Here is a 25,339-nt window from a genome sequence, read left to right as displayed (position 1 = left end):
TCTGTTGCACTTAGCCAGGAGAGGAGATTAAGAAAACAGTGAAGGGTGGGTGAAATTTTTAGCTGAGGACAGTCTTGTTTACTTGGCTTTTAATTGCAGGCTCAATGAGCTGTCACTGGAGGGAATAGATCTTACAGAGGATGGACTTAGCTCAGGCCTCATTGGAATGGACAAATGAACCTGGAGAAAGACAGTCAAATCTGTGCAGACATTAAAGTTCACTTGAACGTGCTGCATCCCTTAGCCAAAGATAGGACAAATATGCAGCAATTCTTGAGGACAGAAGAGTGGTTTTTAAGGTTCTCCAAGAATGAATCCCATGGAACCGAGATGGCCAGTTGTCAAACTGAGACTTTGTTCTTTGGACGGTGTACCCAGCAAGGGTATTGGCCTTTTATATGTTTCCATTTGTCTTTAATACATGTCTGTTAATGAGGACATGGGCACAAATGTTTGACACCTTGTCGAGGCGATTTTGGATACCTGCCTAGAAGCACGGGCACAGTTGCGGCTGCTTCATACATCTTGCAGCCCGTCCCTTTCCCCGGCTCCGTGATCACGGCAGAGTGGTTCCTTGTTGACCTGTCCGTTTCCTCTGTGACATCATAACCCATGAAAAGACCGGAGCATATTAACTTGGCTTTGTTAAAGTCAAAGAAACAGATCAAATATGGAGTCAGATTTGTTCTTTCCTATTTCAGTAGTACCATGGAGATGGCAGTTTGGGCAGCTTTTTGTAGTGTCCTGGAGGCTTTCTCTCTCAGCTTCTGGGCGCCTCTATTGAAAACCCTTCATTGCTGTCTGGCCTGCTGGTAATGCACACTGCCTGTTTTGCCCTGAAGATGTGTTCTGTTTATAAACTCATCTCTACTCCTTGGAAAACAACTCAAGAAAAACTCAGTTGGTTTTCCACCAGCCATGGGCAGGGGTGAGGTAAACCGTGTTATTATTTCATAAAATAATAGTAATAATAGTAATAGTAATAGTACTAGAAATAATAATAGTATTATAATAATAATAATAATATAAAAGAAGTCTTAAAACAGGACTGAGCACATTGGAGAGAGTCAAAAAATGCTTTCTGGCTTAAATCAAAAGTGATGACTTAGTGATTCCATGGCTGCTGTATTTGCTAAGCTAGTTACTCCTTTGCTCCATTACACATTATTTTAACTGAAAAAGAAATGCAAGCAAATGGTTAAAAAAAAAACTCAAACAGAGCACAAAAATACACAAGTGAAAGAAGTTTTCCCTCATCCTCTGTTCTTTCAGCCCTGTCTGGAGATGCCACTGTTTACTATCTTTTGGGTGCTTTTCCAGATATGCTTTGCACATTCCCACCTATGTATGTAAATTCCTTTAAAATTTTAGTTATTTTTAACTTAAAGAGATTTAAATCCTCAAGTGGCTTCTGCCCGGGTAATAGAACAGAACAAATCTGACTCCATATTAGATCTGTTCCTTTGAATTTAACCCTATGCTCTGTCTCCTAGGCTTCATCTTGCTTGTAAAAAATTGTTGCCTAGAGCCTGAAATAAACAGGAGACCCTATTCTGAAGGCTCTGACCTTTAAGGATATTTAACACTTTTTCATTCATTAAAAGATAGCAAATTGCAGAATAGAAAATAACGTTTGTTTTGTTGGAGATTTACAGGGATCTGACCCACGCAGATAGCTGTAAGAACAAAGGATTCTAACAAGAAGGAATTCCTACACTAGGAAGTTTGCAACAACCAAGCGCGTAGGAAAGGAGCCTGAATTGTGACTTGGGGAGATGGTTTTCCAGAACATTAGTTTGCCAACTAGGTCTACAGAAACTTGCTATTCCAAGCCCCAACATCTGGTTTCCAAACTTATTGGCCTGTCCTGCACTGAGGAGAATGAATTTGGACTTGGTAACACTCCTATCTACCTAGAAAGCTGGGCACTGGAGCTGAGTGTTATGGAAAGAGGCCAGCCAAGAAACAAGCACCAATCGGAGTGCTGGAGTACTCAGAATTATTATGCCGGCGGGCTCAGAGGGGCTTCTGCTCCGAAGTTCTGAGCACCTCCAAGACGTGCACATGAGGTTTTAAATACTTCAATACAAGTAAGGGGATATTAGCCAATAAGACTTAAAGAACAAAAAGCAAGGAATCAGTACACTGGAGCTTATCAATTTGTAATAGATCACGTTACTGACACTTGTTGAGCTTGGAATTACGAGTTAGGTTGTTAGGCCAATAAACTGACACTAAACTTCAGATTTACGAGATAGCCCAGCAGAACTTAGATCAGTAAACCGACACTTATCACACTTAGATTTGTGACTTAGCTTGTTAGCCCAGCTGGACTTTTCCTTCACATGAGGACAGCTCTCCCACCCCCAGGAAACCACTGTGAGCCCTTGATGTTTCCACTAGGGTGGGGTATGGTTTACCCAGGAGGGATGGGGACTATGCACCAACACTCAGGCAGTCTGCTCTGTCTGGGGCTCTGATCTTGTACCACACCACTCCCCCCAGCCCAACACCTGGGACAGTGGAGCTAAAGCAGTGATCCTTCCTGCCTGTTTCCCAGCGTGTAAAAGGGGAATATGTGCTCTTCCCAAGGAAGTTCTGAGCGACAACACCTGCGGGTGCTTGGTTCTCAGAGCAACAGAAAACCCAGCTCCGCATGGGGGCAACGGGTGTGATCCCCGTAGTGTTTCTGCAGAAGCATCTGATGGAGGGCTGGATCAGGGAGGTAAAACATGAGCTGCGGGACTTGAACTGTTACAGAAGGGTACAGAGGTAGGTCTGCCATCTCAGGGTGCCCTAGAGGTAAAGCTTTTTCTCTCCAACTCCGCTACGACACTCCCCTATCCAGACCCATCCCTTCTCTGCTCTTCCTGTCCATCTGTATCCCTCCACTTTTCCCCTCTTCTCCACCCGCTCCCATCTTCTCCCTCCCTCGCTGTCCCACCTTCTCTCGCAGAATTCAGAGAGGATCCATGTCCCTCCTGCGCATGCGCTGTCGGTGCCTGGTGGTCCCCTGGTTCGAAGCTCCATGTCCGAGCCGGGGATTGGCCCCAAATGCTTCTCAACTCTGTCCCCCTTTAGGCCTTTGGTTCCTGCCTGGGGCCGGGGCTTCTGGCTGTGGAAGTGCAAGGTGGGGGGCTCCCGGGAAAGGGTTCAGGCGGCTTCGGGAGGGTGATCCGCCTTTCACAGCCCCCAAGGGCGCCAGTCAGCCCGTGTTCAGCTGAATTTCTCTGGCCAGACCCTTCTGACAGCACCACCTGCCCCGGCGCCCCGGCCACAGCTGTCCAGGTCCAGGTGTGCGCCTGCCACCTCTCACGCAGCCGGGATCCCCTCAGTCCACGGCTGGCGTCCCCTTCCCCTCTCCCGCCCGCGAGTCCTCTCCTGCCGGGCTTCCTCTCCTCGGCCGCCTGCCCGTCCCCACCAATGGGCGGGCTGTTTCCCGGGCGGGCGTGGTCTGCGGACCTGGACGGGAGCGGGCGGCTTATGCTGGTGCTGGGGCTGGCCTCCGAGCGGGGCTGCAGCCCGCACCCCCCCTTTCCCTCCCCCCTAGGGCTGCCCTCCTTTCCCTTTCACCCTCCCTCAGGACCAGCTCAGTGGCGTGTGTGCTGCTCCCCGGGCTGAGAGCCTCTGGCTGTAGCGCCCAGCTTCACCTGGTGGAGTCGGGAAAAGGGAGCATCAGTGCTGAGCAAGCTTCTGTCTCCTCCCTCAGTGTTTCTGCCGCAGGTAAGTACCTTGAACACTTTCAGGTGTTATGATGGCGGTGCTTGTTGATGTCACGTGTTTTTATAGTGAGAGGGATTAACAGTGGTGAAAGCAGGTCTTGGTCCTGTTAAAAATGAGCTGAAGGCATGAAGCTGTGATATCCTCCTTCCTTCCCTCTCCAAGGGTGAAACGTGTGACCGTCGATTTTAAAAAGACAGTTACAGTCCCTAACTAGCCCAGCCCAGCTAGTGTGTGTTAACAGGAACAGCATCACCAGAGGCCTTGGAGACCCAGGGATATTGCAGTCCTAAAGAACTCCTGGCACAGTTTGGTTTGTATTGGTTTTTTGTTTTTCTTAAATTGTGGGACAGACTAGTGGTATAAAAAGAAAAATATTTGTCAAGAAATATTTTTTCATATAACAGCGTTATTGTGATATAGTTCACACACCATGAATTCCATCCATTTAAATGGTAAAATTCAGCAGCTTTTAGCATATTCACAGTTGTGCAACCATTATTATTCCAGAACGTTTTTATCACTTCAGAAAGAGCAGTGGAAATTAATGACCTATCCACGCCTCCCCAGTGGTGGTTCTAAAGAAATTTCTTGGCTAATCTTGACCATAAATTCACTTGTTACATTCCAAGAAAAATCTGGTAGGAATTCTAATCAGAATTGCAATGAATCTGTCTATCAAAACAGGAAGAATTAACGTCTTTATGGCACAAACTTCTTCTACCCATGAATATATTTCGGACCCTTTATTTTCCTCTGTCCAGAGCCTGGCCCATGGGAAGTCCTCACTACTTGTTGGGCTTGTGAATGATGAGATTCTATACATCGTTAGTTGCAGCTGTAGCCTTTCACAGAAGAGAAAAGAAACCTCAGTGAAACAAGTGACTCTCTGATGGTCAGAAAGAGTGACAGCCATTGCTGGAGTGATCCAGTGGACTTGGTGTTTGCAACCAGAATTCTCCACCACCTACAGCTAAGGGGATTAGAGTGTTCTTTTATTTTTTCTTAATGGCGTTGCTTTTATTTTTACTTATTTTTTAAATTATTTTTTATTTAAGTGTAGTCAATTTACAATGTTAGTTTCAGGTGTACAGCAGAGATTCAGTTATAAACATATGCATATGTATATACATATGTTTTAGATTGTTTTTAGTATAACTCATTACAAGAAATTGAATATAGTTCCCTGTGTTATATAGCAGGTCCTTGTCATTTATTTTATATTTACTAATTTGTATCTGTTAATCCCTCCTTTCCTGCCTGCTAAATACAGTTTGCTTTCTATGTCCATGAGTCCATTTATAGGAGCACCATTTTTCCTAGTAATATATGCTCTTTGGCTGCTTTCAGTTTCAGTAATTCCATCTTATCTGTGGGCGCTTTTCTTCTGGTGGCCTTTATGTGGTTTGCACACGTGGTAATAGAGATATTTATTTGGGAGAACTCCAGGCCTCTGTAGTCCCTGGTACAGAATGCCCACTGAATTGATGATTGAACTGGGAAAAAAGCACAGTAAATGCTGGAATTTCCACTATGGTTGAGAATTCCAGGTTTCAATAACCTGTTTAGACAACCTTAATATTGGCTGCACCCATACTGGGTAATTTGGTGGAAATTCATGGTATGGTGGTGTAGAGACGGGGCCTTATATTCTTCTTCTCTTTCTATTTTCTAACACTCATTCTCCTGGGCCTTCCAGATCCTCCCCCAGAAGTGCCCAGGGCTGGCTTGGTGCTGCACTGAGGCAATATTTGTTAATAACGCCCTTTCCTCTTCTCCTCTGAGCCTCCGTTTCTTTCTGTGCACAATGAGCGCTTAGACTAGATAAATACTTTTCAGTTTCTTTTAAAGCCATGTTTCCTTTGAGAAACAGAAAATGCAAATATCTCCTCTCAACCCAACCCTTTAGATTTTGGTATGTCCTCCAAGGAGTGACATAGCTCTTTGTGAAAAATTGATGTGATTTTGATTGCAGGTGACACAGAAAAGACTCTTCAGAGATTTATTGCAGGGAGAGGGCAGGAAAGAGGCAGTATGTGACACTTTCTAGTGTGAGCAACGGAGCAGGGACTTGGATTTAAATACGGTGTCTGACGTGGCCTCTCTCTAATCTTGTAGAATGTGATAAACTTCTCTACCTCAGTTTCTTGATGTGTCAAGTTGGGGTGATAATATTTTAAGGCTTCTGTGAAACATTATACAAATAAGACATTTGTGTCTCGGTAGAAACAAGATCTGCTAGGGATTCAGGGATTTGTTTAAAAAAAATTCTTGTCCATAGCACTCTGTCTGTGTGTATTTAGACGTTCCTGGAGGGTGAGGGTGAGTCTAAAGTCCATTGTGGGACAGGTGGCCCATATTTCTCCGTGTCCCAGTTTACCCCCTACTCCCCAGTCCTCTTCCTCAGTCCAGGATGAAGTTCCCTAGTAGATTTACACAGAGGTCTTGTGGAAATGGCTTTTCATTTTATTGTTTCACCAAGAAGGGCTGCCATCATGATCTCTGTGGTCAGGTTTTGAAGGGCTGCCATCATGATATCTGGTAAGAATTCTATGCAATTTGGAGTTCCAATTTAATGAAAAGAAAAAAATTACAAATAGAAAATTAGAACAAGGGTGGTGACAGGGGCTCTTTTAAGTGGACACCATTAACTTTGTTAGCTTCAGGTGCTGTGGCCTGTTGCCACGAGGACCCATCCTCTTTCTCTGAAGTTGGAGGGACTAGTGGGCTCAGTGGGAATGTTAACTGAGTGTATCTCATGGGCTGGGCATTGTCCTATTTGTACTGTGTGTTCCTTATTTGAGACAGTGAGCTCACCTAACCTCGATAACCTCTTTAAAATATTAGACTTTTAATTTTGAGATGTAATGTAGATCCCCATGTGGTAGTAAGAGATTATATGGAGAGGGCCTATGGGCCCTTTGCCCAGTTTTCCTTAATGGTTCCATTTTGCAGTGTTGGGGTACAATTCATTACTGACTCACTAACAATTTGAGGTTTGTGTTATTGCCCTTATTTCTATTCACGATTAAACTGGGGCTTCGAGAAGCACACAGGCCTGTCCAGGTCACCCACATTGTTAATGCAGAGTCGGGTGAACGTGGGCTTGGGATTTCCAGGCAGTACCATTATGATGGTTTGTGGCAGGGAGCAGCATTCACTTTGCTTGTTTATTCATTCATTCAACAAACATTTATTGAGTAAACTCTGTGGGTCAGATGCTTTCATAGAGTTATCTGATTCTTCAGCAGTACTGAGAATCAGGTAATGTTTATATTTTTTAATCTGAGAAAATTAGCTCTGAGAGGTTGTAACCACCCCAAAGGAAGTATAACTCATAAAGGAGGGATAGAACATGTGTACAGTCACCTCCTTTTATGCAGGTGGTACCCTATGCATTTTACATTTTCAAACATCCGTAATCCAGATATATTCTTGTAAGGCAAGGCTTTTTTTTTTTAATTGAAGTATAGTCAAGTTTACAATGTTGTGTCAATTGCAAGGTGTTTTTTGACTTTTGAATTAAAAAATACTTTTTCAGCTGGGTAATTAGGTGTATTTACTTGTTTCATTTTTAAAATGAGGTACTGGGGTTTGAACCCAGGACCTCGTACATGCTAAGCATATGCTCTACCAATGAACAGTACCCTCTACCCCAAGGCAAGTTTTCTTATCCATTATTATGAAGCTTAGGAGTTCAAATAAATTGAATAGGAATCCAGATCTTTTGATCCTACTGTGGTCCTTTTCTTTATATTCTGCTGAAGGGGGTTGGGGAAGCATTTCCTTTGTTCATTTCTTTATTCAGCATTATTGAGCAGTGACTTTGCATCAGGGCCTTGCTAGGTGCTTGGAAATAGAAAATAAGAAATGACCTTTCTCTGCAGAGGCAGGAAGCCTAGACCAAAAGCTGGGTAATGTGATCGAGCTACAGTAGCCATATGCAGACTCTGAGGACAAACTGTACCCTTGGATTTGCTTTGGCTTCCCTTGTCTTCTGGCTGGTACACACCAGGTCACCGCAACCCAGATGGGCCCGTAGCACACAGCAGAGAATGTACCTCGATCTCCTCTCCCCTCTCGGCAGGGCCTGCAACATGAGCATCCCTGACTACGTGCAGTGTGCTGAGGACCACCAGACTTGTCCCGTTGTGGTCCAATCCATAGAGATCATCTCAGAGGAGAATTTCTTTTGCATCTATCAGCTACTCACCTCGGTTAGCCATATCAGCCCTTGTGGCTCCCAGTGGACACTCTGTATCCACTACAGGCACCGCTATGTGCCCGAGAATCGGTGGAGCGTCTTCCAGAAACACCCCACGGTCGTGGGCCTTGTCACCATTACCGAATGTCTCTCTGCCAAGGCCTTCGAGAAGCTCCACATGCAGAGGAGCTGTATGGCACATCGCTTAATGACTCTCAGCTTTTTGTCTTTGTGCAGCATGGGGAGGTAGCCGAGCAGACGCGCACCGACGTTGCCTTCAATCTAAGAGTACTGCAGGGTGGTGGAGAAGAGGATCGAGGACTTCACTGAGTCACTCTTCATCTTGCTCAAGTCCAAGTGGCTGGATGGTGGCCCCAAGAATTCTGGGGACAAGATCCCCCTCCCCTGCATCCCGTTTGAGAAGGAGGACTTCATGGGACTGGACACAGACAGCAGGTAAGTTTACCTGGAAGCCAGTCCACCTTGGCTGTGTGCTGGATTGCTTCCCTACATCCAGAAAGGGATCAGCAAGGAAGAAGTCAATCTTGTAGCCAAGGGGGGAGGGAGGTGCAGCCCGCCGGTTTCCAGACATTTCAAAGTGAATCCGCCTTTATTTCAGAGAGATCCTTTTAGGGTTAGTGTGGACACTTACTCCCGCTTTACAGCCAGGAACATGGTGGGACCCCTGGAGTTGCTGTCCAATAAAGTAGCCAAAGCCACTGATGCTAGGAGCACTGGGGAGGAGGCTGGACTCAGCTGAGATGTGCTGTAGGTCAAATGCACACCAGACGCTGAGGCTTGTCTAGTAAAAGTACATAAACTATCTCTTTACTTCCTATATTGATTACATGTCAAAATAATAGTATTTTACATACAGTAGATTAAGTAAGATCTGTTCTTAAAATCACATTCTAGTATTTGTTTTTTGTTTGTTGGTTTGTTTCTTTGTTTCAAATTTTAAACGTGGCAACTGGGAAACTTTCTTTACATGGCTCTCATTTCATTTCTGTTGGGCAGCCTGTCCTGGTACATGCTCATCCCTTTGCTTATAGATGAGATGCTGAGCCCCGAGAGGCAGAACGAGGCGCTGGTTGAGCTGCGGCTGGAGCCGCTGTCACCTGCCTCCCAGGCCCAGCACCTTTTCAGCTCAGGCCGTCTCTTCCTGCCCGACAGCCACCATGCCAAGTTAGGACATCAGAAACACCGCCAGGGACTTCCTAATGAACTCCTTATGCAGGGAAAGGCGTATCACGGTGTATGGGACAGAGCAGGGAAATGTTCATTCCCACTTTGTCCCTGTGATTAAGTCAATGGCCCCACTTTGCCTCGGAAGTACAGATGAGCTCTTCTGGGCTGCCTACACCCCACCTTCTGCTCTGTTTCCCCATATATCTATCGTGTTGTCGCTCGGGCTGAAGAGGGTGAGATGCCTTTGCCGAGACGTGGTCCCCCTTTGCTGGGGTGAGTGAGGGAAGCTGTGTCCCCCCGGCCTACGGCCTCGGTCCTTGAGTCTGGAGAGGGCTCATGGTGGTCCCACAGGTGGCGGTCAGAAGACCTGGCATGTGCTACCGGGCCCTCTTTGGAGGTGGTGCTCTGTGATTCTTGAACTTACCTAAGATCAGATCCTACTTTCTGGTTGTTGGTAAGTTGGAGGAGAAGATGCTAGAGAATTAATAAAAAGAATGTCTAGACCAGCCCTGTGAGTGAGAAGCACAGGGAACACTAGTCCCACCTGCGAGAGCCCACCTAGCAGGCTCTGGATGAATTTTCTGTTCCTCCCCGGAAATACCTCTATGGCTTAAGGAAGAGGAGAGGCATGTCGTGGCCATTATCTGTACTTGTCCTCACAGGGCCCTGTGATCTTCATGCTCGCACTCCCCATCTGCTTCTTGGAGATGAGTTGACATGTTTAGGAGCCTGGGCACTGCTGAGGGCATAGCTCCCAGCACCGTGCTACACAGAGTCTGGCTCTGTTCACCTCACCTGTCAACTCCTGCTGAGGCCCCAGACATTAGTCAAGGTAGGTGCATCAGCGAAACCTAAGCAGGGACCACCTTCTCCCCCTGGACAGAGTAGTGAGTGAGCAGTGGAAGCCTGGAGCCCTGCCCCAGCCCCCACGCCAGTGCCACTTCTTTTGTCATAGGAGGCACTGGTGACATTTTTGCTCAACAAATGCTTGTCTCTGAGTCTGCAGACCCACCAGAGAATGCCAGCTTGTTTTTGCCTTTTGAAGTCTGCCCTTGGGACTTGGCGGAGTAGCCGGATGTGTACTTAGCCCACATTGGTTCAGCGCATTGAACATGCCTCCTTGTGGGTCTGTCTATTGTGGTACCATAAGGGCTCAGCCAGCATCTGAACGTCATTGAGATAACGCGGCCAGTGAGCTAGGGTCAAGCATATTCTCCTCCAGTCACTTTTATTCCATTGTTTCTTTTACTATTCCACAGTCATTAATTTTTTAAACAATGCTTTGGTGTAGGAGCAGAGCCTCATTCTCTCCTGCTACTCTTGGTGGAAGTGAGTAAAACGGTCCAGACTGAAATGCGACAACAATTTGTAGCTCAAAAGCTGCCTAGACGCTTGTAGGTCGAATTTTGTTTAGGGGAGCTGAACACGTTGTGGTCCCCCGGCAGCGCCGCTCCCCTCAGGCCCCTGCTTTCCCTTGAGCAGGAGGTGAGGTTGGGCCTCACCATCCCCGTGTCCCTGGCCTCACACACTCACATAAATTCTTGTACATGCAGTCAAAATCATTTTTGTTCTTGTGTGATTCTAATTTTCTCTTGTTCCTCTTTTCCTTTTTCTTTACTCCTTTTTCACTTGTACTGCCCAGTGAGCATGTTGTTGCTTCTGAAAATGTGGGCTGTGCACACCCTGCATTGGAAATAGCCAGATTGCCCTCCGTACAGTCTCCATCACTTTAAAAAGCAACAATTTAACAGCTGTTTTGATCCATCTATTATCTTAGTCATTTTTTATTTTCTAATTTTTTGGAATATTTGCTTTGTTAGCTCATCACCCACTGGTGTTTGATACCTGTTGAAATCCTTGCTTTTGAGGAACATGTTTGGTCCTCCTTTTATTTGGTGACAAATGCGCCCTTATTAAATTTGTTTCATTGTTTTGAAGAAGTAAGTTGCGAATTGATTTTGTCGGGTGCTCAGGGATTCTTTTCATGGAGTATTTACACTTGTAAGGTCAAACTCTGCAGCATTTTGCTCGATTCCTGCTTTTACACAAACGTGCTCGGCACGCGGTTCCTGGCTGTCGCTGTGTGACGTGCATGACGGCGCTTCCTGGCCGGCGGTCACTGGTGAGGAAGTGGCCGCCACGGAGGTGACAGCTGCAGGGGACGCTGTTGGAGGAAGCGGTCACCGTTTGGTTCTTTAACATTTTTTTTTTTTGCATTCAACTTCCCCGTGCCATTTACTTTACTTTGCCTTCATAAAGGGGCAGAATTGGGTCTAAAATCCATGACACTATTTGTTCCCTTTACGAGGCTGGTTTTTCTGGGTATCAGGACAACATGACCTTCTCCTAAGTAGCTGGCTCACCTGGATCTGTTGGACACAGGGACAGCTAAAAGGGCCGTAGCTTCCTCTCTGCTCCAGCCAGTGGGCATTCAGAGCTGGGTCTGTGGTTTGCCTCAGCAGCCGTGCAGACCTCCCTGCCCCGGCCTTTACTTTTAACCCATGTTTGTAGTAAATAGCTGAATCCGTTTCTGTTGCAGCTGACGTTCACCACTGACGGCCGTGTCATTAGTTTGTGGTAGTCAGTCTCCAACACCCCAGACAACCATGAAGGAAGATGATTTGGCCGACCTAGGACCCTGGATTCTCACCCTCACCATGGTTCATCTCACCCGGTGGAAGGGTTTGGCCACCACCATCATGCTGACCATGAGGCCTTGTTTCTCCTTTCATGCTCTGGTCCAAATGTGGACACTTCATTTTTCACTGAATTTGTCTTGCTTGAGACAGGCCAGAATATCTGAATGAGTCCATCACATTCTGGGTGGGGAACAGAACAGAAGTAAGTGTCGCAAGTAGATGGAGTCTAGGCTGTCCGGGTTGGCAAATGCAGGCTGGGATCTGTGATGGCTGCGCTGTACACTGGACACAGGCCTTTCCCGTGGCTCCTTAGAGCCCATGAGTTGAAGTGATAACAGCCTTGCGTGGATTCCCCCATCCTCATTTGCTCACTGGCAAGTGTGTCTGCTAATTAGGAGCTCCCCCAGACCTCGGGCCCTTCAAAGCTCAGACCATGGGAGAACCTTGAGTCCCTTCTCCTGGACATCCTGTGTGAGAATCCACTGCCTTCTGAGGTGAACAGCGGCAGGAGATGCCTCCCCCTCCAGGGAGCACCCTACGGAGGACTGTTAGTGCACCATGCTGTGAGCTTGTGTGTTTCCGGCCATGGTCCCTACAGAACTACAGTTGAGATGGGCTTATTGATGGAAATAACAGGACTGATTCCAGGGCAGGGCCTGGGGGAGGGAACAGTGGAAATTGAATGTGACCTCAGACACCTCGGTGAGTGCTGGGGCTGTTACTAAAATGGGGAGTCTGGGAGATACCTGCCAGGAATGGAATTCTAGAGTAAATGGTGGACATGAGGCATTTTTAAGATGCCATTTGTCATCCAAATTAGGACTTCAAAGAGGCACTCGGCTCTATGAGCCTGGGGCTCAGGTGAAGGAGCCGGACTAGAGATACACGTTGGGAGTTGTCATTCTTAGCTGGTGTTCACAGCCTTGCATGTGAATTAGATCATCTCGAGAGCTGCAGACTGAGGCTGAGGGGGGGCAGGGCTGTGTCTTGGTTGGAGGAATGCCCAGACCATACAGCTTTGGTGTGTCAGTCAGTGGCGTTTGCCATTTTCAAAGCAATGCCAGTTATCCTTAAGGGGCCAGGGGCTGGGCAGGGCCAGCCAGGAAGAAATCTGAAGGGAGGGTCGTGGCCACGTGTGCGTCTTGGGAAGGTGCAGAGTCTGCAGGGTACGGGAGGGTAGACTCCTCAGATGCTAGAGTTGCAGTGAGGAATGGGGAGAAGTTAGTCACAATCACCTGTGAGGGAGGGAGGGAGGCCTAGGGAGTCCCCACCCTACCGGACTCGCTTTCCCATGAACAGAAGGCAGTCAGACAGAGGATCTGAGGTGAGAAGGGATGGGCACTGGGAGGGGAGCCAACCTGGAGAATGGTGCTTGCAAAATTCTGGAATAGTCTCCCTGAAAAATAGAGTTAAAAATACCCAGACTCTTAAGAACATTGTTAGTGACTTGGGAGGAGGCAGTTGTTTTTCTGGCCTCCTAAGGGTAAGGCATGTATCCAGGGATACACAGAAGATACGGGCAGTCTGTTCCGGGGGCTTGATCGTTACCGGGGGAACAGTGCAAGTTTAAAGGGGGAAAAGGGCAGCGGAGGGAAACTAGCCAGGCCCCGTGTCAGGTACCAGTCGGCCGCCCTACTTGCGTGTTGCATTCACATCCATGCCTCCCAGGTGGGCGCTGACAGCCCCCTTTTGGGGATTGGGAAGCCTTCTCAGAGGGGTTAAAGAATTGGTCCATTTAGTGACTAGTAAATGCTGTAGCAGGATTCAAGCAGGGCCTTGTCAGAATTCAAGGGCATGTTCTCTCTACTGTTTCCAGTACTTCCCTGTTATACCTGGAATGGTGAAGTGGGTCAGTTTTGGAGCCTTTCAGAAAAAGTATGATTTAAGCGCCTCTGGACTGTTTCACAAAGCTCAGCATTCTTTGATGGTTCTGAAGCACGCAGTGATTTTCGCCCCAGAGAGGTAACGTCTAACTCCTTTGATGATGACGTGGTTGCAAATGGTGTACAGGTGCAAAACCAGACTTTGCAGCTTCTGAAAGGAAACTCTCCAGTTCTCCCTTGGTCGGCTTTCTTCCTCGGGATGTATCTGTGCTGCAGCATAGGCCTGAGCTTTCCATATGGAGTGAGAGTTTAATATCCGATGTTAGCATAAAACGGTCAGATGAAGAAAATCGACGTTGACAATTTATTTTTGGGTTCCATTAGTCAAGATATACTATCAATTAATGACCCATATAGCAAATGAAATTGAGTACAGGACATTGCATTTCTTACTTTCTATTTAGAGTTCTCTTACAGAATAATGTTGCCTGCTTTGGAACATCAGCTCCACCACTCACGGCACCTATCAGTGTGTTGGTGTGATTGCATTTACAGAGTGAATGTAATCTGGGCTTCCTCAGCCCCAAACACTTCAGTGCAGAATCACGGGCTGTAGACGTCTGTTAGTCACGCAAATACTTCTAAAATTATATGATTCCAGAAAAGAAAGAAGAGAGAGAGAGAGATTGCCTTTATCAAATTTCCTTTCAGTTCTAACTGAAAACTGTTGTTGAGCAGCTCTGGTTTCCTTTGGATAAGAATATATACATTTCTTTGCATGTAACCTGGGTTTTGGGCTAGAACACCAAGTTCTTGCTGTCCACAAGCCACAAAAATAGTAGCCAAATTGCACACGTGTGAAATAGTTTATACTTTTTTCTGAGAAAGTATCCTTGAATTTGGGACTTGGGCTGTGATTTCTGCTTTTTGCTTCCCCCACCTGTCTTGTAAACTCTCACTCCTTCCCACGTGGTTCCCAAGTGTTCGTGGTCTCAAAGGAGCGGGCAAACACCCAGTTGGTCACCATGTACTGCTGCTATTGATAGAGCCCAGTCAAGACCTAAAGGACATTATCAGAGAGGACTTCCTGAAAGAAATGGGCTCTAAATTCAGTTGTGAGGACAGAGTAAGAGTCAGCCAGGAGAAGGAGTCAAGAATGTGGCTCAGGTCGCAGGTGCAGACCGGGCAGAGGCCTGGAGGCTTTTGGCGTGGGGACCCGGGGAGAGTGCCCTGTGCGGTCCAGGGTGGAGGGAGCCCCTGCTGGGGAGGACACTGGAGAGAGTCCGGGATGTAGGGCTTTGGAAGAAGTTGAGTTTTACTAGAACTGACACAGTAGGCAGTGAAGGGTGTCAACAGAAGTGACCCTCAGGAAAGGTACTTCTGGTTTTGCTTCTGATATACTACAGACAAAAGGGTCGGGACGGGCGAGAGCAGGTATGTCTGTCCCTTTGAGATCCAACCCGTCATTCATTTATTCATAACACGTGCACTTCAGTGAGTCTAGGGGAGAGAGAGTGTAGCCACATAAATAAGCAAAATGTATTTGCTTCTTGAGAGCTTAGCATTGTCAGAAGTTGACTTAGCCTAGAATGTTCTAGGAAGAGAGGAACAAATTGTGGAGGTTGGAGGGAGGGAAGGCTTCCTTGGGAAACAGTCAAAATGAACCTGGAGGCAAGTGGGAAGTAGGAGCAGGTCAGGGGGCTCCTGAGGTAACTGGGGACCTATGTACTGAGATGAGGCTGGGCGAGCAGGGTCTTGGGTGGGGCTAGAACTTTACCAGGGAGCCTCTGAACTGTTTGAAGTGGGGTTGATGTAATCAAATTTGTGCTTTGGGAAGGCTGTCGTGGCTTTGTGTGTGTGTGTAGCGGGAAAGAGGTGGAGGGTGCCACCAACTGGGGGATCATTTGAAGACCATTCACAGGCTGGGATATGGGCTTCGGGGCTACTTGGGGACGGCAGGGGCAGTGTGGATGCCGGCTTTCCTTATGGGGGACTTGTTAGCGGGGCTGCCCTAGAGGCACCTTGTTGCTGGAAGAAAACTGATGGAGGCTGCCAGGTGGACATTCCTCTTCTCTCCTTCCCTGCCTAGTGTGATGATCTTAGCTCAGCCAACATTTGGAACAAAAGAGCTAATCTCCAGGGTTGCCCAGGCCTTTGTAGAGCTCCTTCGAGTGAGATCTGATAGGATTTAGGTTTGTGTTCAGATCTGGATGTTCACTTAGTTAGAAACATCCTGTCATTTCGATTTCCATAGGGGTTTTTATTCCTGATAAAGATTGCTTTCTTGGTGAGAGGAAAATTATTACAGCTGTTGTCTTTTTCAAAAAAAATCATATGTTTTAAGAGCTTTAATATTCAAAAGAATAGGAATATATAAAATATTTAAGGAAGTCTTTGGTGTAGTTTTTTGCTTTCTGAGCTAATGTGGAGTTAGAGCCTTTGCATTACTTAATAGCACATCCTTGTCAGTATTTAAAGAGCTGTTAGTGAGCACCCCAGGACCCACCTCTCAAAGAATCGTTAAAGTTTTCTCTGAAATAGTGAGGTCATAAAGGTCTTGTTTTCAGAAATCAAAAGGTTTTAAATACGCACCATAGCTCCATTTATAAAATAATAATAAGTTCAAAATTAAGAAAATGGAGGATAATTGATTTTTTTTAAAGCCTAAACATAAACTTTCTTGTGCTAATGTTGCAACTGGAAATTTTGAAAAGAAAAATCCTACTGCAATATCATCTACGTGGTATATATATATGAGTTTCACGTTTGAAAAGTAACTGCGCAGTGGTTTTCAAAGTCAGGAGCATTCCAGCTCAGATACTGGCAGTGATGGTTGCTGGTTTTCAATGGAAGAGCCTAAATTTGCCTTCTTAGCTTTTTTTTTTTTGTACTGAGAAGGTTGAGTAGTGCTTTGCCAGGATGATTTTCGGGCAATTTGAGGGAAGATGTCATGTTCCAGCAGTGAGATATTTCCATGCATTTTATTTTCTGGACATCACCAGGGCACATGTGGGGTTTGTGCCTGCAGGCTGGAATGCTGCAGGACTCCCTAATCCATCACCATTATGTCCTGGTGCTGCTCCGGTCAGTGAATGATTTTCTGTGACTTGGAGGTAATGTGGTCTGATGGTGATGATCAGACGTGCAGTTAAATGCTATTAATTGAAATAAGAGTAACCTAGAAACATTGCTCTAACAATACAGGATGAGGGAGGAGGATTGGCTGAGCTGCTTGCAGTGGGGTGCCTTCTCAGGTGACTCCCTCACCGTGATTCCTGCCAATATCCGCCCCAGCCCTGCACGGTAGTCCTGCCGAAGCAAGCAAGCACTTTGCTCAGAAACGCACTGAATTTCCTTGTGCCTCTGTTGGTTGGCTTTTTTTTGAAAGCACATTTTGCCCTTTGCTTAAATGCCATCCATGCTAGTCATCCCTTACACTCATTCTTCTGGACCTCGTCCATACATAGCTGCTGAATGGATGAACAGAATGTAGTATCTCCATGTAGTGGAACATTATTCACACGTAAGAGTGAATAAAAAGAAAAAAAAAGAGGAAAATGAAAAATGCCACCTGTTTTGGGAAGTCCACCCTGACTGTTCAACCCACACTTTTCCCTTTGAAACCCAATCACTTATGCTCCACTCTACTCTTTTTGATAGTACTTACCAACTTCTAATAATCTTTAACGTTTCCAAAAAAAATAAATAAATAAAGAGATGCTGATGCCACTTCAAAATATACAAGCCTTGCTAACAGCATGTTAATTGAAAGGAAGCAGACACAAACGGCCACATATTGTTGATTTCAGTGATCTGAAAAGCCCAGAAAAGGCACATGCAGAGGCAGAGAGCAGGTGATGGTTGGAAGGGGCTGGGTGGAGGGGGATTACGGGGTGAATGCTAGTGATAGGGGGATTCTTTTGGGCTGATGAAGTGTTCTGGAAATAGAAGGTGTTGAGGGCTGCACAACCGTGATTGTGCAGAAGACTGCTGAGCGCTGTGTCTGGGAGTGCCTGTTGTTGGGGCATCTTTATTTTGTTCACATCCTGCAATGTGAAGGGCCATCTTCTGCTGTGGTCATTCTACTCCTGTGAGTGGTGAGGGTCAGAGACTTTGTAGAGTCCTGTTTCTTTTCTCCCTCTGGCTGAGTGTAGGCAAATAAATTTAAGCCTGGGAAATTGCTCCATCTGCAGAAATGTCTTTCAGTTTTGCCTGGTGTAAAAATCTTGAGAGATTTTAACCGTTGAGGTTAGTCTGTGGGGGTAAATAGCCTATGAAGCCTGGGTGAGCCCGGGAAGAGCCGCGCTTCCCTCCCAGACACGGGTGGGGATTTCACCCCCTTTCAGGCAGTGAAGGGCCCAGACCCGTGGGCAGACTTGACAATCGTGAATATTTACGTGTATCCGCTGCTTCATCTTGGATATTAATTTCAAGCTGAGTCAGTTTGTGGCGGCAGCCTCATCCTACAACAGGAATTTATAGTATCTGCTCTTTGAGGTGAAGACCTGACAGACTTGATTATTTAACAGTCTGCTTTGAATTGATATCTCAGATTCCTTTGTCAAAAGCAAAACAGCAGAAATACAGACGTCCTTTAATTCCAATGTGGCCTGGAACGGGTTTAGTGTCTGTGCCTCAGTGGCCTTATCTGCGGGTGGGGAAGATGATAACAGTGCTTCCCTCAGAGGAGCTGGTGAGGGGAGTGTGAGAAGCACAAATGGAAGACTTACACGAGATGCTCATAAATGACCGAATTTAGTGCTCTCCGCCTGGTGAGGCCTTAGGGGCAGAGATGTCAAAACAGAGCAGTCCTAGACGGAACTCGATACGTGATGGTAGTTGTTATGATCAGTATCACCACTGTGGGTTATCAGGTAGTTTTAAGACTTGGTAATATGATTTCATGAATAATGTTAAAAGACTAGACATCTCAGATCCAGTTTACATAGTCCTCAAGATTTCTTCTGAGAATTGGATGGTTTCTTCCCCATCTTAAATCTGAGATGTGTCTCTAAAAATTTCCGTATTCCTCCATCCTTTTGCTTTAATTCTCTATTTCTTAAAAAACAAAGTTTTTAGATGGAGTTACTGGGGACTGAACTGAGGGCCTCATGCATGCTAAGTACATACTCTCCCAAATGAGGTATAATCTCTTCCCTGATTTTTTTTAAAATTTACATCTTAATTTTCAGAGGTTAGAGGCCTCTAATTATTTTTCTGGAGACTTGTCCATGAACCTGTAAATCTACAATTAATGGACAAAATTTGGTTTATTAAAAAAAATCTATAGAATATTCTGCAGTCCATCCAAAAGGAAATGCTCATGGACTTAGAATGTTTCTCCTTTAAGGTGATTTCTCCTGTTTGGTCGAGCTTAATTTGTTAACAGCCATCCTCATCATCATAATGACCAAACTCGCTGTGAGTGGACGCCTAACTGAGGCTAAAATGCTTTGCTCATGTTTTACTTCATAGCAAGTGTTTGATTGTAGGTATCAGTGTCTCCTTTTTTGTAGCTGAGGGATTGAGAGATGGGTCAGCTTGCCCCAAATCACACGCAGCTGGCGGTGGCTAGCTCGATGCTGGAATCCAGGATGCACAGGATGAATTCTCAATTGCTCCTCTAATCAGCTTCCCGTTGAGTGTTTTCCCGAACTCCTGTGAGCCCATAAATGACCGATTTTAGCTATCTCAGCCTGATGAGGTCTTCAAAGGAGAGACACCAGTGAGAATGAGAGGCAGAGTGGCATAAATTAAAATTGTACATTTTCACAAGTGTTTTATTCTCAGGTAATGACTTTAAAGGTAATATTTTTTTAATTTAGTGCTTTGTGAGAACTAAAAACAAAACATTTAAAATAATTATTGTGCAAGAGAGAAGTGGTCTTTGAAAGTCCAACTGTTGCTAATGATGTTACTTGTTTTTTCTAGTGGTGCTTATTTACTGAAAAATTTCCAAACACTGAATTTGTTTTATGTAGTCTTAGTATGAAAGAAAACTTTGTCAGTGAGTATTGTAAGTAAAATCCTTACTCTTTTCTTTCCTGATGATGAATATCTTAGTTGTTTACATGGCTTAAGTATATTTCGTCATTTGTGAAATTTGAGTAATATGGTTTACCTTGTCTGACTGTGAGAGCTGGACGCCTTGTATACAAAGCACCGTAGAGGTGCTTAATAAAAATGTGCTGTCACAGTGACTGATAGTTTAGAAGTATCAACTCTGAATACTAAAAAGGGTAGCTTATTTCTGATGCATATTCAATATGTATATATATGATATACATTATTATGGCTTAAAGTAACTAGGATTGTTTTTTTTTAAGTGCAGTATGAAGCTTTAATGAAATCTGTGTCATTCTAGTGAGACAGGGACTACTTAAATTGCCTTAAGCAGACGACCTTGAAGATTATTTACACAGAATGTGTATTGTTACAGCTCAGAATTCATGTTGCCGTGTAACCATCCATCAGACATTTAATTTCTCGGGATTCTGACCAGAACCATTAAGTTTAGAAAAATCCACATTGATTATTATCAGGGAATAAGCTCCTCTCTTTTGTGACTAAAGAAAATTTTGATTTTTTTCTGCACTCTTTTCAGGTTTTAAAATTTCAAAATTTTGATTTGACATGTCACTTTTTTAATAGAGAGAATAAAGCTCATGCTGTTTTAATATGTAAATAAATGTTTTTGTATTTCAATACCCTTCTATGATTTCCTGGCTCTTTGAGAAGTATTTTGCAAGATACTTAGATTACCTACTGTTGGAAAAATACAGACGTGACTTTTATGAATATAAGCGTAGTACAGTTCTGTTGGTTTTTACTACAGTGCAAGACATGAGACCTAGGAGAGCTTTGCTGCTGATTGCCAGGAGGACAGATCTCAGGTCTCAGTCTCCCCTGGTGTAAAATGAAGTGGCTGGACTGGATTCTTTCCTCTTCTAAGATGAGCTTCCATGAGCCTATGTCTTTTGTTTATATTTAGGAGTATTAGCAATATCAGATTAAATACTGAATACCCCTCCATCCCCCCGAAGCAAAGTGCAGTATATGCTACATAAGCTTCTAGTTATCTGATTCTCGTTTCTCATCTTACAGTCAATTTTTGTGTTGCATGTTTCCCGGCAACCTGGAAGATCTTTTTAGCCATAGGTGGCGCTGTTGCAACTTTTTACAGTCTTAATTTTTCTGTTTGTAAAATAAGGCTTAAACAATGTGATTTTATTTTGATTCCTTTGCTTAATGCTTCAGAATAGCACAACGTCCATTATGTCTTTCTACCTGGAAAATTTTTTCTGCTTATATCATAGTTTTATTCTTTTATCTCGCTGTGAACATTTCAGACTTGCTGTGCAAACAATGGCAAAATCGGGCTTTTCTTCTAGTGTTAGAAACCAGTGAGCCGGGATATTTTAAAACAGCTAGAAGCTGCCTCTGGAGCACCATAAAGCTGAAACGTGTGTTGAGTTCCCTGAGTATTGACCCCGCCGCTGTATGTTAATTGGTGGGAGTTGATTTGGTACATATATGATGGGGTGTAGTTTCTTGACTTGGGTTTGCCTGCACGTGCTGACACTGAACCACGTGATCCTGAGTCAGCTCGTTCTGAGTTTTCCCCTCGTCTGTGAGAAGGGGACACTCATATCTGCTTTGTAGAATTGTGAGAATTAGTAATTATGTAACATGTTTACCACAGTGGGTATGTCAAGAGAGCTCATAAACTTTAGCTGCTGTTTTGTGTGCAGCCATCATTTTATAGTCTTTGGTAATTACAAAGAAACAAGAAAATAAGAAAAGCTGATTTTATGATGAAAGATTTTTGAGGAGGTTCCATAATTCCTACACCCATAATTTAGCATCAGCAGAGTCAGAACTGTTACACAGTCGCCCTGGACCAACTTTAAGCCACAGAAATTTTTGTTACTTCATATATGTTGGGGCCTAAGGGGAACCAATACTTATACACATGTTGTCTCCAGCAGCCAACTGAGAGATGACACAAGAGTAGGCAGGTGATAAATGTCTTCTTTGTTACTGATGAAGCCACGTTCTCCATGAACTTCAGGGCTGTGGATAAATGAGTGTCATGATACTGTGTCCCAGAAGTAGAGACTCACCCTGTCCCAGGTATCTCTGGGCCACAGCAAGCCTTCCCTTGAGAGAATGTGCCCCATCATGCACAGGGCTGTTCTGCAATGCAGCTGAGCATCCAGGGTGCTTCCCTAGGGTAGTCAACACTGGAGGGAAAGGAAGGGTTTCACATGCCCTGCTTGTCTCCCCGGAATCACAACTCAATCTGTTAATGTGAGGAGGGCTAGCTGTGGGCCAGGCGTCAGGGCTGTGAAGGGAGTAGCACTCTGCATGGCCCAGAGGAGTCGGGAGGAGGTATCCCTTCCATCAGTTTAAACAGGTGGTGGGATGGAACAGAAGGGTGCATCCCATGAGTTTATAAAAGGAGAAATAAGAATATCCTTTGGGTATTAGTCTAGCCAGGAAACACAGAAGATGATTAGGAAGGAGACTTGTAAACCACTGTAATATTAATTTGACATTTGTTGAGCACCCAAAATGTGCTACATTCTTTTCTGAGCGTTTTACAGAAATGAATCCTTCAATCTTCTCAACAAGCGAGTAAGGAAGGTTTGATTGTTATCCCAGTTTTACAGTGTGGAAATTGAGGCACACAGAGGGTAAGTTGACCAAGGTCACAGAACTAGTAAGTGGCAGAGCAAGTATTTTAACCCTGGCTGTATGGTATTGTGGCTCCCAGAATGGGCTTTGGGTGTTTAGATGTATCTGCATCCCTCGATTTCTGTACGTCTGTGCATCAACTAGCCCAGAAAGGACAGGGAAAGGAGAGTTACACAGGTGCTCACAGTCGTGTCTCGGCAACTGTCCACGAAGAGTGCACCGTGATTAGAATTAATTGTTTTCCAGGCAGCAGATCTGTTGGTATAACAGAAATTTAGTCCATTGAATTCATCTAGAAATCCTTCCTGCTCTGCTTCTGTCCACACTTGCCATGTGACTGCCTGCCCGTGTTTGGGCCGTGGAGGAGAACATATACTCATGGTTGAACTCTGATATTGCAGTCTGGTTCATAGTTTCACATCTTCTGTTACATTAATAAGTTAAATTTCTGGTTTTCTTGCATCAGTGTCTCATGAGTTTGGTTAATGTGAAACCAGTCCATGGGAGCCCAGGGGTTATGATGGTATAAATTTTTAGCACGTTGTGGCACTTCTAGCCATGCAGACATGACTGGGGGATGTACGCCTTTCTCACTGATTTCTCCCAACAGCAGGGTCCTCTCACGGATGTGAGGCTGGGAGCTCTCTGAGTAGCTCAGTCAGAGGCCAAGTCCACCAATCCGAAAATGATGAAGTACCTGGAAGTGGGTTTAATAAAAGTAAAGGGCTTCCAGGTAGTCCGATGGGCTGTTCAAGAAATTTGGTGAAAAGCTGTCCACTGTCTGTGGTTTAGCTGCTTCTTTGCTGTTGAAAAGTCTGGAGTAGATGAAGGGATTTTAAAAAGCAGAAAGGAGTGATTTCAGGTGGTACGTCCACACCGGTGAGAAGTGATGGATGACCGCCTGTGTGAGGCACAGACAGAGTCTTACAAACTTCATAAACCAGCTTCAAATGCTCTGCCATCTGAGTGCGCTTCATATGGGGTCCAGTTCATCACTGGTCACGCTGTGAGGGCAAGTAACTGACGATGGCAGAAAGGACACGGAGGCATCTAAAAGGTCTCACTCATGTTCCCTGTTTAAAGAATGTGGCACAGTGTATTATATTTGAGCTGGTTTTTCACTGAACAGTTTTTAGTGTTTTCTGGGACTCCCCAGTGCCCCAAGGTTCCATGCAGCTGGGTGTCCCCTCATTGCAGCTCCGTCAGCGCTTGCCCTGGGCTGATGTGGTGTCACGGGAAGCAGGACGGTCAGCGTCCCCGGCTCCTCTGAGCTCCGTCTCCTCATCTGCAGAGCCTGGTTTCTCATCCGTGTCTACTTAGTAGGGTTGCTGAGAATCACACGTGATGGTTATCAGGTGTGATTTCTGGTTGTCTCTGCGATTGGCAAATAGCCAATAATTGACAGAAACTCTTGTTTTTTTTTATTGTAATTGTGTCTCCTAGATTGCAGTGGTTTTTAGTCTGCATTTTTTTATAACTTTACTCATTTTTAAATATGCCCTTATTTTATTTATTTATTTTTTGAGGTACTGGGGACTGAAGCCAGGACATTGTGCATGCTATGCAGGTGCTCTACAACTGAGTAATACCCACCCTCCTTTTCTGCACTTAAAAATAAATATTGCAATACACAAAATAGCTCTTAAACTCCATGATGGGACCTGGTCTCTGTATAGGCAAATGAACACGTATACTATTTCGATAAGAATAAATGCTGTTGAGACATACGTTTCTGAATCTGTTAATGTGCTTAAAAACGATCATAGCTAGTGATAAACACGAGACTTAGATCCAGGACTTTTTAGGGTATGTTTTGCCATCATGGGAAATTACATTCTACCGAGAAGGCTAATTGGGTCTCTTTGATATTTGGATGGTTTAGCAAGTGATCAAGGCTTTCCAAAGCTGACAGTTTTGTATTTTAAACTAACTACAAAGTTATCTTCTAGAAGATGGAAATACTAAGTTTGTGAATTTCCCAGTAATCCAGGGGGTATGTGTCTGTGTCTGTGTCTGTGTGAACGTTTGTGTGTGTGATTTCAGGAATGTAGAAATAAGTTCCATATAGACTTCTGATATCTTTCTCTTCCAGTTCAAGGTTTAAGCATATACTTACACAAATAAATTGATTTTCTTTTGTCATTTGGCATATTGGCGGGAATAAGAGGTTCTCATACTTGTTTCAGAAGGGTTGGGAAGCATGAGCTTAGAAAACGGGAGGAGAAAGAGGCAGGGAGACACTTCACACTTTGTGCAGTATATGAGAAACAGTAGCTTTTCTTTTCTCTTTTCTTCTAAAGCAAACTGGCTCTGAATTGTAACACACTATTACTCAGAATTGCTTTTCTAATCAGATACAAGTGCCTCAGATTTTTCAAGGCAACATGAATGATGAAATGTGTTTTAGCATTTATCTTTAAAAGTAGTTTTATTTCTCAAGTAAAAGACTATAGCCTGTTTCTTCCAGCGTCTCAAGAAATTCTCATTGATCTATGTACATGTTCTATGTGCTTATTTTCTTTTTTTTTTTAAGTGCTTGTTTCATTGTGGTGTGAATGAATGTTTAAAATTTCTGGATTTTGATCTTTAGAAAATGCTGATTTATCATAACTGTTAAAAACCTGATTGTTCTTTGGTCCTTGTTTGGTGGGGCACCCTATTGATTACTCTTGTCTGTTAAAGAGAGAAATTCTTCCTCTAGCCTGCAGATCATTAAGTGTATGGTTTGCAGTATGCCTTTAAATTTCATTGAATGCATTGAACATGATTGTCCAGTGAATTTTGAGTTGACTCATAGTAATGACTTTGCTTTGATTCTGTGGCTTTTGCTCCTCTCCACAAGAGCTTGAATTCTCTGTTGCATTTTGTATACGTGTTCTTCACAGTGGAAGAAATTTTGCATTTTTTACAGAGGTGGTTTTTCCTAACACCTCTGAATGCCTTTTGTAATTGATACAACAAAAATCTGTTATTTCAATGCTTAATTATTTCATACACTAGTTTTTGGCTTAATCAGAAACAATGACAGAGTGATAATAAAAAATAGGAAAACTTTCCTTCCTTTGAAG

At 44.5% G+C, this 25,339-nt stretch overlaps 1 protein-coding gene across 1 annotated transcript in view; it reads left to right on the top strand.

The window, feature by feature from the left end:
- LOC140694018 (uncharacterized) overlaps positions 1-25,339 on the top strand; it is a 229,897-nt gene that overhangs the window by 57,301 nt on the left and 147,257 nt on the right. The window contains exons 1-3 of the mRNA XM_072957507.1: positions 2,713-3,130; positions 3,584-3,723; positions 8,162-8,380. Of these exons, the coding sequence (XP_072813608.1) occupies positions 2,973-3,130; positions 3,584-3,723; positions 8,162-8,380 (517 nt within the window). The 5' untranslated portion in view covers positions 2,713-2,972. Of the gene's footprint in view, positions 3,131-3,583; positions 3,724-8,161; positions 8,381-25,339 lie in introns of the transcript that reaches the window.

The sequence above is a fragment of the Vicugna pacos genome, unplaced genomic scaffold, assembly GCF_048564905.1.
Source record: "Vicugna pacos unplaced genomic scaffold, VicPac4 scaffold_20, whole genome shotgun sequence".
Classification (NCBI taxonomy): Eukaryota; Metazoa; Chordata; class Mammalia; order Artiodactyla; family Camelidae; genus Vicugna; species Vicugna pacos.
The sequence above is the reverse complement of the archived record's forward strand: the minus strand, read 5'-3'. Positions and strand labels throughout refer to the sequence as shown.